General features: G+C 49.2%; 1 protein-coding gene across 1 annotated transcript in view; it reads left to right on the top strand.

The window, feature by feature from the left end:
• The window catches only part of KAZN (kazrin, periplakin interacting protein), a 1,028,616-nt gene extending 1,014,861 nt beyond the window's left edge, over positions 1 to 13,755 (top strand). The window contains exons 14-17 of the mRNA XM_055582647.1: positions 354 to 455; positions 969 to 1,135; positions 10,661 to 10,775; positions 12,615 to 13,755. Of these exons, the coding sequence (XP_055438622.1) occupies positions 354 to 455; positions 969 to 1,135; positions 10,661 to 10,775; positions 12,615 to 12,779 (549 nt within the window). The 3' untranslated portion in view covers positions 12,780 to 13,755. The remainder of the gene's footprint in view (positions 1 to 353; positions 456 to 968; positions 1,136 to 10,660; positions 10,776 to 12,614) is intronic.
• The last annotated feature ends 443 nt before the right edge of the window (positions 13,756 to 14,198 follow it).

Genomic DNA, 14,198 nt, shown 5'->3' with positions numbered 1-14,198 from the left:
TGTGGAAATAGGCAGCCTCATTTGGGGCATCCGTCAAGAGACATACACTGAGCCCTACTCAGGTCAGGTGAGCAGGGGTGGGCTATACAAACTAGGCAGGTGGGGGCTGGGCTATACAAACTAGGCAGCTGCAGTGGGTCCCACCTGGCCCCACACTCTGCATGCAGGTGGCTCTGCCCCTGGAAGTGGGCTTCTCCCCATTTCCCAGAAGGAAAGGACTGACGTGGATGATCTGGCCAGGACCCCTCACATCAGCATGCAGAGGTCCCTGCCAGCACCACGGACCCTCACTCTCTGTGTGATCTCGGCATGTCCCCTTGAACCCCCAGCTGACCCACTCTCGCTCCCCACAGGCTCTCCAGGAGCGCCGGGCCCGCTGTGAGACACAGAACATAGACCCTGTGGTCTGGACCAACCAGCGGGTGCTCAAGTGGGTGCGAGACATTGACTTGAAGGTGAGGGGTGATGGCGGGCATGGGGGGGTGGTGACTCTTGGGCATATGCAAATCCCATGCCAGTCTGTTTGCAAATTCAGTATCCATCTTTGTGTGGGCTGGGCATCATTTCCCAGGCTGGCAAGAATAGCCTGCCCCCCTGTCACTCAGGAGGCCAGAACTACTTCCCCTGCCCACCCCTTCCCATCCCATAGTGAGGGTGCGGATGCTGAGCTATCCTCGCTCTCTGAAGTCAGTGTGGGGGGGTTGAATCCACAGCCATCGTCTCCCTCAACAAGCATTTATGGGCCACCTGCCTAGGTCTGGGGTCTATCAGTGACAAAATAGCCCAGTCGCTATTCTAAAGGCCCTAAAAAGAGTGAGGGTGGGGTTCCCCCTGAGGATTAAATACACTAGTCCCCGGGGGGTGGGGTCAAGCCCTTGCTCTTAAGGACATGTTCCCCCTGGGGTATCCCCGCCCTCAGGCCAGCAGGGCAGCCCCCCAGGCTCACCAGCCCCGTACCTTGCCCTCAGGAGTATGCAGACAACCTGACCAACAGTGGCGTCCACGGCGCCGTGCTGGTGCTGGAACCCACGTTCAACGCTGAGGCCATGGCCACCGCCCTGGGCATCCCCAGCGGGAAGCACATCCTCCGGAGGCACCTGGCGGAAGAGATGAGCGCCATCTTCCACCCGGCCAAGTGAGTGTGGGCTGCCAGCAGCGGCTTCCGGCTTTGGAAGCAGATGGCTCTGACTTCCTGTTGGTCCCGGCAGCACCCTTCCTGGGTCCCGCTTGTTCCTTTGCGACACAGCATTCTCCTTTTACGGATCCACGCTCAGAGAAGTGAAGTGCTTTAGCCTCAATGTCATAGACTAGAAAGAGGTAAAGGAGGAGCCAATCAGCTTTTGAATAAAATGTGGTGCTTCCCTGGTGGCTCTAGGGTGAAGAATCTGCCTGCCAGTGCAGGAGAGGCAAGAGACCCAGGGATGGATCCCAGGGTAGGAAATGGCAAGACACTCCGGTGGAATATTCTTGCCTGGAAAATTTCATGGACAGAGAAACCTGGTGGGCTACAGTCCATGGGGTCGCAAAGAGTCAGACACAACTGATTGCTCACACGTACACACACACGCACACAAACTGGCCATTTAGAGAAGGGAGAAAGGTCGGCATATATGAGGAAGACCATGTGGGTTTGAGCTGAGGAGGATTTGCACTGGCCTAAGAGGTTTACATGGTCATTCCGGTTAGGACTGACATGGGGACAAAGGTTTGGAGACAGGGGTAGGAGTGTTAATGGTGTTTACCATCCAGGTGAGCAGACCATGTCAGCCCTTCTACCCCAGTCTCTTCATCTGAAAAGTGATCAGGGAATAAACACCTGAGCAGATAAACTAGGCCCCTCCCGGTGGTCTCTCTCCTTATGATGATGTGCTTAGGGTTAGATGACCATTCATTGAGCACATGCTATGTGCACAGTTACATCCTCATAACAATACTAAGCAGTTTCACAGTCTCTCTTTTATAGATGGAGAAACTTGTTTAAAGGGCCCAAGGTACTTTCCTAAGGTTAAACAACTAGTAAGTGGCAGAGCCCAGATTTGTCCTTTATTCTATTAATATGGTATATCATGTTGATTGATGTTCAGACGTTGAATCAACCTTACATTCCAAGGATAAATCCCAATTGGTCGTGGTGGTCATGGTGTATAATCTTTTTATATGTTGCTGGATTAGGTTTGCTAGTATTTTGAGGAAGAATTTTGTATTCATATTTACAAGGGATATTGATCGGTAATTTCCTTGTGATATTTTTGTCCAGTTTTGATATCAGAGTAATAGTGGCTTCATAGAATGAGTTGGAAAGCTTTCCCTCCTCCTCTGTGTTTTGGAAGAGTTTATAAAGTATTGGTGTTCATTGTTCTTTAAACATTTGGTAAAACTCATTAATAAAGCCATCTGATCCTAGGCTTTTCTTTGTGGTAAGTTTTTTTTTTTTTTTAATTATTACTAATCCAATCTCTTCACTCATTGTAGATCTGTTTATATTTTCTGTTTCTTCTGGAGTCAGTTTTGGTAGTTTATATATATTTTTTTAGGATCCTAAAATTTTTTTTAGTTGAAATACAGTTGATTTACAATATTGTATATTAGTTTCAGGTGTACACCATAGTGATTCATATATATAAGTATATTCCTTTTTAGATTCTTTTCCCTTATAGATTATTATAAAATATTGAGTATAGTTCCCTGTGCTATAAAGTAGGTCCTTGTTAGTTATCTATTTTGTATAGTAGTATGTATAGTTTATATCTTTCTGAATTTGTTTCATTTAGGTTAGCTAATTTGTTAGCATATACAGTTGATCATATGATCATTTTCTTGTAATCCCTCTTCTTTATGTAAAGTCATCCCCTCTTTCAGGCTTCTCAGGTGGCACTAGGGGTAAAGAACCAACGCAGGAGACGTAAGAGCCATGGGTTCCATCCCTGGGTCGGGAAGATCCCCTGGATGAAGTCATGGCAACCCACTCTAGTATTCTTTCCTGGAGAATGCTATGGACAGAGGAGCCTGGCAGGCTACAGTCCATAGGGTTGCACAGAGTCAAACATGACTGAAGCAACTTAGCATGCATGCATCCCCTCTCTCATTCCTAGTTCTAGTAATTTGAGTCATCACTCTTAACTCTTGGTCAGTCTAGCTAAGGTTAGTTTGTTTTGTTAACAGATGCCAGATTTGAGGGCTTTCCAGGTGGTGCTAGTGGTAAAGAACCCGCCTGCCAGTGCAGGAGACACAGGGTCAATCCCTGGAGCAGGAAGATCCCCTGGGGAAGGAAATGGCAACACGTTTCAGCATTCTTGCCTGAATCCCATGGACAGAGGAGCCTGGCAGACTACTGTCCATAGGGTCACAAAGGGTTGGACATGACTGAAGCAACCTAGCACACCAGATTCAAACTGAGGCTCTATGTGTCAGGCCTGAACACTTAATCCCCAAACTACATGGGGCCTCAGAGAGCAGCCGAGTCACACCCCATGTTATGCAGGTAGAACAAAATTATGCATCTGTCACAAGGTCCAGGTGCCCTGGGCCGCCCTCCCCCAACAGCAGGCGCATACCCAAGCGGTTCTCATAGACCCTCAAGCAGAATCATCCGTGCTCTTGTGAACTGCAGATGCCCACATCCCTGACTCAGACCCGCAGGACCAGGATCTGCTGGCAGAGCCCAGGAATCTACATTTTCAGCATTTTAAGCACGCTTAGGTGGTTTTTTATGACAAGCACCCTATCCTCAGCTAGTAAAGAATCCGCCTGCAATGCGGGAGACCTGGGTTCAATCCCTGTGGAAGACCCCCTGGAGGAGGGAAAGGCTACCCACTCCAGGATTCTGGCCTGGAGAATTCCATGGACTGTATTGTCCATGGGGTTGCAAAGAGTTGGACACAACTGAGCAACTTTCACTTTCACCCTATTCCATGAGCTATGAATCAATAGGTGAGGAAAAAGGTTTTTCTCCTCAGAATTTTCCACTTTCCTCTACCTTCCTTCTGGAGCCATGTAATCTGTAACAAGCTTAAGATATTCTGAGCCCTGGAGGGGTAGGTCTAGCTAAACGTTAGCCATGTGACTAATTTCATAGCTGCAGTCACCATCTGCAGTAGTTTTGGAACCCAAGAAAATAAAGTCCCAGTTTAAAAAAATGGGGGAAAAAAAGGAAATACTCAATAATCAGAAAGAGACTTATTAACCCAGAATTTCTACTTAAACCCTTGACCTCCCCCCCCCCCACCATGAGGTATCTAAGATCAGTGGATGAACACTAGTGGAGTTTCTGGAGGAGGGGCACAGATAGGGCGGGTTGTTGGGAGGTCAGAGACTCCTTCAAGAACTAGATGAAGGCAGATATCAGGATGAAGAAGAGGGAAACTGACTCAGTTTAGGCTCCTCATTTTACCTCTAAGGACTCAGGCTGCTCAGGCAGGGAACTAGAAGAACCAGACCTCAAGCTGGTCTCCCTGTTAGGACCTCTTTCCTTGATGCTGCTTCTCTCCGTGAGTCGACATCATGGCTGATGACTCAAAGTCTTCATGTGGGATTTTGGAACCTCGCGGCCCTTTGCTGAGACCTTGCCATGGGTCAGGGAAGCAGGCTTGCAGTTGGCTGGGGGGAGACAAACTCCATGAATTTCTAAGGAATTTTAGAGCCCACTTCTGTTGGTACAAGAGTCCCCAGCTAAACCAAACACCAGGGAAATAGTGATCCCCAGGCAGGTGGTGAGACACTTGGGAAGGTCTGAGGGGTTTATATTAACCAAGATCTATGGGCTTTGCCTAGGACATGTCTTTCATGGTCTCAGCATCTCATCCTGTCTTCTGCTTTCTTGCTCCTTTTCCTTCTCTGTTGCTGAGAGAAGGGCAGGGCAGCTTTCCAGAGAAAGGGCAGGGTAGGTGGTGCTGGTCTTTTGGGGTGAGTCTTCCCAGAATGATCAGATTGGGTGGAAATATTCCCATTTGAGCAAACATCCTGAACCATTGCAATAGGATTACAGACCAACCCAGGACACCATCCCAACTGAATCCCAGGCTGGGTGGACCAGGATGATGGTCATCACGACAACCCTTCACATTAATATCATATGTCATCTTCAACAAATTGCTGTCACATCCCTTGTTTCACTCGCTCCTCCTCCTCACGAAGGAAGCTGAGTGAGAAGGAATCATAGCCTCTTTTGATGAATATGGAAACAGGCTTCAGAGAGGTGCTGTGACCTGCTCGTGACTAGACAGGAGTCCGTGGCAATGCTGTAATCTATCAACCTTTGACCCTCCACCGCACTAGGAAGCCTGGAGAGGGGCTAATGATTGCCTGATTCTGCTCCCCAGGAGATGTGACCCCTGATCACATCTGTGACCCCACATCACCCAGTCAATATGATGCCTGTAGTCACAGGAGGGTAGTCAGCTCAAAGCATCTAGGGAGAGTATAGTCACCATGTGTTAATGTCCCATGACCAGGGAGACAGGAAATATTAGCACCCAATCCTCCTCCTAGAAAGGCACGTTTACCTAGAGTTTATAGGTTCCCATATGACATCATCTTCTCCAGCCTCCTCTCATTGCTATGACACCATATAACCAAAGGGATCAAGGCAGAGCAGTTTCTCACATCATCTCGTGATATCTGCTTTGACATGCACTGACTTCTTATTTCTTTTGGTGAACACTGTCATAGTACTGTGCTTGAGTTAAAGAAACAGAGAAAACTTTTTTAAAAAGAGAGAGAAATAAACCAGTGGACCAAAAGGATGCAGGAGGTAGCCATGCTATTCCAAAGGAGTTCACTGGAGCATCACAAGAGCCAGAAGAAAAGCCTTGATGAAAATGCATGACCGTCTCCAGCACTTGCCTGAAGGATGGTATATTCTGTCACTAACACAAGGTCAGAGCCAAGAGGGATTCAGCCTGTAGTTCATTCAGACTCTGAATATTACGCCTGAGAAGAGTGGCCTTTAGGCCTCAGACAGGCTTTGCATCTCTCTTGTAAATACCCCTTCCCATCCTGTGGTCTTATGACCCACGGCCCCAAAAAGTGTGCCTTTATATGTCCAAGGATGCAAGAGTCAGCCAACATCTCCCTCCCTTCTCTCCTCCTTCCCCCTCCAGATGCAGTTATAAGGTGAGGTTATCTAACTACCATAACCGTTGGCTGAGCTCTGCCATGGGCCACGCTCAGAACCTAGCACATTGTCACCACCTTTGGAGGTGGGTGCATGAGCCCATTTCACAGATGAGGAAACTGAGACACTGTAGCAAGGTTACACATCGTGCCTGGGTAAAAGCTGAGGAGCTGGGATTCAAAGCACCACACTTTGCTGCTTCCCTAAAGAGTAGGAAGGGTGGTCAGAACAACAGAGGGCCTGTCAGGCAGTGATTTCATTGCCCCTGGGCCCTCCCAGGGAACTTTTTTTTTTTTAAATCAGTCTTCATTTGAAACAAAATTTACTAGTGGCTCAGGAATTGGATACATTCAAGGTGGAGTAGCTAGATCCAGAAATTCTGGGTTAATAAGTCTCTTTCTGATTGTTGGGTATTTCCTTTTTTCCCCCATTTTTTTAAACTGGGACTTTATTTTCTTGGGTTCCAAAACTACTGCAGATGGTTACTGCAGCCATGAAATTAAAAGATGCTTGCTCCTTGAAAGAAAAGGTATGAACAACCTAGACAGCACATTAAAAAGCAGAGACATTACTTTGCCAACAAAGGTCCCTCTAGTCAAGGCTATGGTTTTTCCAGTAGTCATATATGGATGTGAGAGTTGGACCATAAAGAAGGCTGAGTGCCAAAGAACTGATGCTTTTGAACTATGGTGTTGGAGAAGACTCTTGAGCGTCCCTTGGACTTCAAGGAAATCAAACCAGTCAATCCTAGAGGAAATCAGTCCTGAATATTCATTGGAAGGACTGATGCTGAAGCTGAAGCTCCAGTACTTCAGCCACCTGATGCAAAGAGCTGACTCAGTAGAAGAGATCCTGATACTGGGAAAGATTGAAGGCGGGAAGAGAAGGGGATGACAGAGGATGAGATAGTTGAGTGGCATCACTGACTCAATGGACATGAGTTTGAGCAAGCTCCTGGAGATGGTGATGGACAGGGAGGCCTGGTGTGCTGCAGTCCATGGGGTCGCAAAGAGCCAGACACAACTGAGCAACTGAAGAGATAGTCGCTTTACTGTGTTGTGTATAATGAAGTGGATCTGCTGTATTGAGCCTCCATCCTTGAGCGTGACTGGTTAGGCAATGTGAATGCAGTGCCTGAAGCAGAGATGCCTCGTGATAACTGGCAGTTCACGTGCCCTGACCTCCCAGGAGCGCTAGAGTGTCTCAGTGAAGCAGTTTCCTCTTCAGTTAGTTACATGGGGCTCCGCTTTCTGTCACTTTGCTCCAGTTTTCTCATTAGCGTTTCCGCAGAGAGTGATTTCATTATGAACTCAGACAGACACAACTCCCAAGAACAGAGAGTAAGAGGCCTTGTCACAGCTCTACCTCTGGGGCTGGCATGTGGCCCAGGTCTGAGAGATCCCAGCAGCAGGCAAAGGGGAGTAGTCCTGGGCCACCTGGCAGATCGCCAGAGCTGGAGTGGGAGGGGGCACACAGATTTGGGGGCACCCACGGAAGGTGGTATTTATAATATTCTGCCCCACCCCACCCCAAATGATCACTGAACTGTGAGCCCAGGCCCTGGGGTGGTCAGTGCCTGCAATCATGGTCCTCTGTAAGGAGAGGGCCTGGCAGGACCTTTGGGGGTTGAATTCTGGCTCTTCCTCTATCATCTGAGGTTTTCCAGTTCCCTCATCTTGAAAGGGGAACAGTCACTCCTCCTGAACCCTGGGGAGAGTTCAAGGAGCTATCATGCAGGAAGGACCTGGCGTCATGCCCAGCACACAGTAGGCGACCAATTAAGACTCTGTCCTCCCCCACTTCACTCATCTCCACCGAAGCATCTTGCACCTCGTGGGTCTTGTAAACCCTCGTTTAACTGGGTGAGACTCAGCTCTCAGGCCGCCCAGCTGGCAGAGTCTGACTCTCACCCGCCACCTCCTACCTACACAGGATGCCTTTCCAGCGCCCCAGGCACCCTCTGTGTTGACTCAAGAAATTGCACAGAGATGCTCTGTCTTCCAGAAACTTCCCTCATTAAAGTGTATCCTTCCAGCATTCCACTCCCTCAAGGTCTGCTGGAGAGACTAGGAATACTCAGTAAGCCATTTCAAGTCTCCAAGGGCCATAGCCTTGCACTTGACCTAGTCCCTGCAGCATCTGTGTTTTAATCTGCAGGAGGAACAGGGTAGGATTTTACCCACTGTGGAAAAGCAAGAAGAAAGGTGTTTTAGCATAGTGGGGGCAGCAGCTGCCCGTGTTCCTCTGTCTACACCACAAAGACGCCACTTTCTGCACAGGGTATGGTCTGTTAAGACCAGAACTGAGTACTGGGCTCCATTGTACAGATGAGGAAATTGAGACCCAGCCAGGGAATCAACTCACACAAGGGCACAGCTAGGGGATGTGCAGTGCCTTGAGTGGGGATTCAAGCCAGGTCTGTACCCCTCAACGCCTGTGTTGGTCACAGCAATTACTCATGATATGCAGCCCTTCTCAGCATTTTATGTGTGTCCTCTCATTTAATCCTCCAGTGACCTTATAAGAGAAATGTTGTTATTAACCCCACTTCACAGAGTACTCAGCTCAGGGGACATGACTGCTAAGGGGGTGGGGCCAGGCCCCTGATGTGGAGTCCATGGTCTTACATTGATCCCCCAAGGTGGGAAGAAAAAAAAGGTCTAGATCTTGTTCCTAGAAGTTCAAGTTCCATCCCTGCCACTGTGTGTCTTATGTATCCTTGGCTGAGACTTACATCCCCTCTGAACTCCCATCTCTTTTTCAGTGAAAACCAAAGAAGGGGCTCTGGAGTCCTCCCAAGCTCATGGAATGACTAATATTCCGTAAACTGGAAATGGGGGGTTAATGTCCTTCACACCAGACAGCAAACAGATTTGGCTGCACAAGTTTAGATTGTCATGGCTTCTGCAGTTCAAACAGCTTCCCTGCTAGACCCAGGGCATTCCATCCCCAGGAGGAGGAGGGAGAATGGGTATCAGTGAACATGTCGGTCCCTGACCCACCACAGAGCCAGAACCTCCCTGTGCTGGGGATGCCTTGGTGCCTGGGGACCTGAGAACTCAGCTTCATCTGCCATCCAGCAGCCAGTGTGGGTCCCTGCCCAGCACCCTCCCCTCCCTTGAACTTTCTCAGCAGAAGTTACACCACAAGAAGCAGAGCATCTCTGAGGCAGGTGTTAGAAGGTTCATTTCTCTTCATGTGTCTACTTCCGTGGTGGCCCAAGCCAAGCCTCGCCACTCCTGCGAAGCCAATTCCTGACTGCCCGTCAGCCAGAGCCAATTCCTCTGACGTTAAAGTTATAACTGTTAATTTGAATTATTATCATTGTAGCCATTCACTAGACGCTCAGCTCAGCTCCAAAGTAACCTTCCAATCACTTGATGAAGTCGGCTCTAATACCTTCTCCACCTGGCAGCTGGAGGAGTCAAAACTGGAAAAACCCAGCTTTTGAGAGACAAAGTGATGAGCTCAAGGTCACACAGCCAGTAAAGAGGAAAGCCAGGGTTTCAATGCAGCTAAAACTTCAAGGAAGATAACTGGACGTTAGTGTCTTGGGATTGGCGAGGTTGGCAGGAGAGGTGCAGAAGGCTGTGCCCTAGCTGGGGAGAACCCCTCAGGCAAAGAAAGGACAGGAGCCCCAGGGACACTGATGTTCACCCAGAATCTAAAAGAGAAGGAAGGCAAATGGGAGACTAAGTTCCAAACTCCTGGCTCTGAACCAATTTTTTGCCCCAACTCCGTACCCCATACACACTAGCCCTGAGATTCACAGAGTCGGACACGACTGAAGTGACTTAGCAGCAGCAGCAAACTTCTCCCATGAAAGGCCAGGCGGTGAAGATGTTAGCACTCGGGAGCCATATGGTCTGGGTCAAAACAGATTTGATAGCAAAAAGCAACTGTAGTCAATGTGCAAACAAATGGACTAGGTTTCAGTAAAACTTTATTTACAAAATCAGTCCACTGGCTGCATTTGGCCACTGGCTGTAGTTCACCAAGTCCTAGTCTAACAAGCCTTTAATGCTTTTATACAGGGAAGGGGGTGATGGGGGTAACTTCAGACAACAAGTCAGTGGGAGACACAGATTTCAAATGCAAAGTGGGGGGAACTTTCCTGATGCTTCTCAAGCTACACCTAATGAGCTGGAATGTGGGGCTTCTCCTATCATGTCTTGTCTCTCCTGATAGGGTTTGCAGAGTCCTGGGGGCTGAAGAGAGATTTTGGGGTCTCTGAGACCCCAAAGTTCAAATCTTGGCTCTACAAGATTGGTTCACACGCTCCAAGCTGTGTGATCCTGGGCAGATTGCTTAACCTCTCTGTGCCCCCTTTTCTCCAGCAGAGATGGAAGCTGGACCTCTAGGTGTGCTGTGGGGATTATGTTTGTCAAGTGCTTAGCTTAGCACAGTGTGGCACATAGGAGGTACTAAGTGAACCACAGTTGTGGTCATTGTGACCAGTGTGAGTGACTGAGTGGCTGTGTCTCTGGGTCGCAGTAGCTGACAGCCCCCCACCTTGCCCACACTGACTTGCAATGGGTGTCTCCCCAGCTGCACAGGCATCCGGGAAGCTGAGCGATTTGGAACGCCCCCCGGGAGGGCCTCCAGCGTCACCCGGGCAGGAAAGGAGGAGAACAGTGGTGGGATCAAGTACAAGGCTGGCCGGGTAGGTCACTCCATGTGTTTCCCTGGGGGTTCCCCAGCCTTTGTGTTGTCTGGGCCCATGTTACCCTTTCCCAGCTCCCCCTGTGGAGCAGTGTTGATGGACCAGGTCACACGCATAGCTGGGAGGAGGGCCATAGACGCCACCTTCAGGGACCCTCATGATGGTTATTAAGACACACTCAGCCTTGTGGGGCTTTTGACACTGTATCTCAAAGTGCAGGTCTCACCTGCCTGCATAAGACTCACCTAGGCGGCTGCTTAACGTGCAGACTCCAGGACCCACCTGGGCCTCCCGACGCTAGAGCCTCTGGGGTGAAGGGGACCTGCATGCTGCCAGCCTGCCCAGAGGGTTCCAACGCACCCCAAACTCTAAGGGCCACTGCCTTAGATTTGGAACTCCAGTGGCCTGACCAAGAGCAGCGGATGAGCCTCTGGTGCATGAGACCATGAGCATTTGGGCCTCAGAGACAACACAGACTCTTAAACGGAGGTGTGTAGACATAGACAGCAGAAGTGGGTAATTCAAAATTCTTCCATTCATTCAGATGACAGCTTTGGGTACTAAGTACATCCCAGACATGTCCTGAGCATGAGTGATAAGCATGGATAAATGACCATCCTCACCATTAAGATGCTTTCAGTCTAGAATGTACATTCCCGCTTGGGGGTCCTATCACCCCCAAGGTGGTCAGAATTGGTTCTCAGTGGGGAAGATGCAGGAAGTCTTACTGTTTTTATGTGTAAAGCACAGATATACACATGGCACATAAACACGTGCACAGAGGCCCTGTGGTATGAAAATTTCATGGTGGGGATGTGATTAGGGAAAAAATATGTAAAAGGTCATCTTTTTAAGGGGGACAACACTGGAAAAAAAAAGGTTAAGAAACACTGGTCTGGAAAGAAAGGCAGTCCAATAAATAAATAAGTACACAGCGCTGTCACAACTACTCCAGTAGACATCTGTTCAAAATAAGAGAGAAATATTTATTGCAGGTCCAGCACGTCTGATAACAATAGCTACTCTCTGCCAGTGCCTTGAGGCTTCCCATGTGGCTCAGTGGTAAAGAATCCACCTGTCAATGCAGGAGACACAGGCTGGATCCCTGGGTCAGGAAGATCCCCTGGGAGAGGAAATGGCAACCCACTCCAGTATTCGTGCCTGGAGAATCCCATGGACAGAGGATCCTGGTGGGCTGCAGTTCATAGGGTTGCAAAGAGTTGGACATGACTGAGCTTGCGTACATGGCATGGCCAGCACCTTGCTGTGTGCTTCCAAGATGGGATTTCTACTCTTTGCAAAAACTCTGAGAGAAAGGAATTACTAGTTCTATTTTGTAGCTGAGAAAACCGAAGCTTAGAGAAGGCAGGTGACTTGTCTAAGGTCACACAGCTGGGAAGTGGCAGAGCAGGGATCCAAACCCCAGTCTCTAAGTCACCAAAACCCACACTTTTTCTGCCACATCTAGAATATTTATTCTTGACCTGGGAATGCAGTCAGACCTCATACCTGCACATTCTCACCTCTCTTCCTGCTGAGGAGGAAGAGAGGAACTTTGATGGATAATCAGAAAGACTATACTTGTCCTTACTCTTGGGAACTAACTGGTTCCTTCAGGTTGGGGACACAACATAAGGTTAACTCACAAAAATTCTCCCTTCAGTCTCCCTGAGCAAGGAGTATTATTATTCATAGAACCACAGAGTGTTAACCACAGAGTGGTTAGTTAAGTCACTCAGGGACACACAGCAGTCGGAGATACCACATTTCCCAGATCCAAGAACACTCAATTCTTTTTTCTCTTCTTCCTGTCCTTTGTTCTCCTTCCTCTCTTCTCAGCTGCCCCTGGGAAAGATAGGAAGGGGCTTCAGCAACAAAGACCCCGATTTCCATGATGACTATGGCTCTCTTCAAAATGAAGATTGCGGAGACGAGGACTCCCAGGGCAGGCTGGAGCAGTGCCGTCTGGAGGGCTATAATGGCCTGGAGGTCACCAACGTATAAGGAGCAGATGTTCACCAGACCCAACACGGAGAGGCCCAGGGAAGAAGGCCATCCCGGGACCGTCACCACTGTACATAGTCAGTTTGGCCTGAGGATGCTCCTCTGGTCCTCAGAAATCTCGCAGACTGCCGTGACTTTGAATGGGATCCCCACGGAATGAGGGGGCACCAGCCTGCCTGCCTGGAGCAGACTGAAAACTTCCCTGCTCCCTGGAGGAAGACTAGCCCAAAGGACCAATCAGGGTGCCCAGCACCTCCATCATCAAGGCTCTGCCACTGAGTGACTCAGCCACTGAGCAGTCCAAGTGATCCTGGGAGCCTTGAACTAAGCCTCCTGGGTGTAAAGAAGCACAGAGTTCCCCAAGATACCATCCCAAGAGGAGCAGGTAGGACTCTAGCAAGATACACAGAGCCCAGTGGTGGCAATGCCAGGAGCTTGCAAAGCTGGGGGCTCACCATCCTCATGTGGACCCTTCCAGCCAGCCTGCTGGTGGTCTCAGCTCCCACATACATGCCCTCCATGACCGAGAACTTAGCTTCTGACTTGGGTCATTGAATCTCCCTTGGGAGAATGCAAAACAGGAAGGTCATTCAAATCTTAAAAGCCTTGTGTCATGTCAGCGTGGATGTATTGAAGGGCTACCTGGGCCCTCCCCTGGGGAGGGGCTCCACTGGGTGAAAGGGGGCGATGATCCCTGTAGAGGTGGGGCTGAGCAGCAGCCTTCCTAGGAAGTGTGGATACCCCATCATCTGGATGAAGGACATCGTGTCAACAAGACCGGGAATGACTGAGTTCGGTCTGTGACAACTTGTCCCAAGTGTGACAGTAGCGGGGAAATGCCTCTCGTTGTTTACGCGACAGACCTTGTCACCTGGCACGCAGGTGTGCTCCCCAGTGCCCTAACGGAGCTGAGTCTCACCAGGCACTAAGCTGATGGAGGGGACCCCCAGCCTTCTCCTCGACTCTGCTGCTGCTGTGCTGTGTGGCTTATTCCCAGTGGCCTCACCTCTCTGTGCCTCAGCATCTTCATCTACAATATTCTGGTTCCCTTCTGGGGATGTTGTGAGGATTAACACTTGCTAACGTCTGTAACTTTCTATACTCTCTCAGGAGACAGGTGGGAAGTTATGGGATCTGGGATGGGTGTCTCATTTCCCATTTACAACACAGAATTGATACTGTACTTGTTCTCTCCAACTGTTTTGGTTGGAGCAATGTGCACAAGGAGGGCAAGGCATGTTTAATGTGCAAGCTCTCTAGGGCCCCCATGAGACTGGACCCCCAAAAGAGGAAAATCCCACAGCCCTTGAAAACCAGTTTGATTCCTGTGTTCAGACTTGAATTCATTCACCTCATTACTGAGAAATGATTAGGGGTGGACAGACAGTATTGGGGTTCCACTTACACTTTGGTTATCAA

The sequence above is a fragment of the Bubalus kerabau genome, chromosome 5 (assembly GCF_029407905.1).
Source record: "Bubalus kerabau isolate K-KA32 ecotype Philippines breed swamp buffalo chromosome 5, PCC_UOA_SB_1v2, whole genome shotgun sequence".
Taxonomy (NCBI): domain Eukaryota; kingdom Metazoa; phylum Chordata; class Mammalia; order Artiodactyla; family Bovidae; genus Bubalus; species Bubalus kerabau.
The sequence above is the reverse complement of the archived record's forward strand: the minus strand, read 5'-3'. Positions and strand labels throughout refer to the sequence as shown.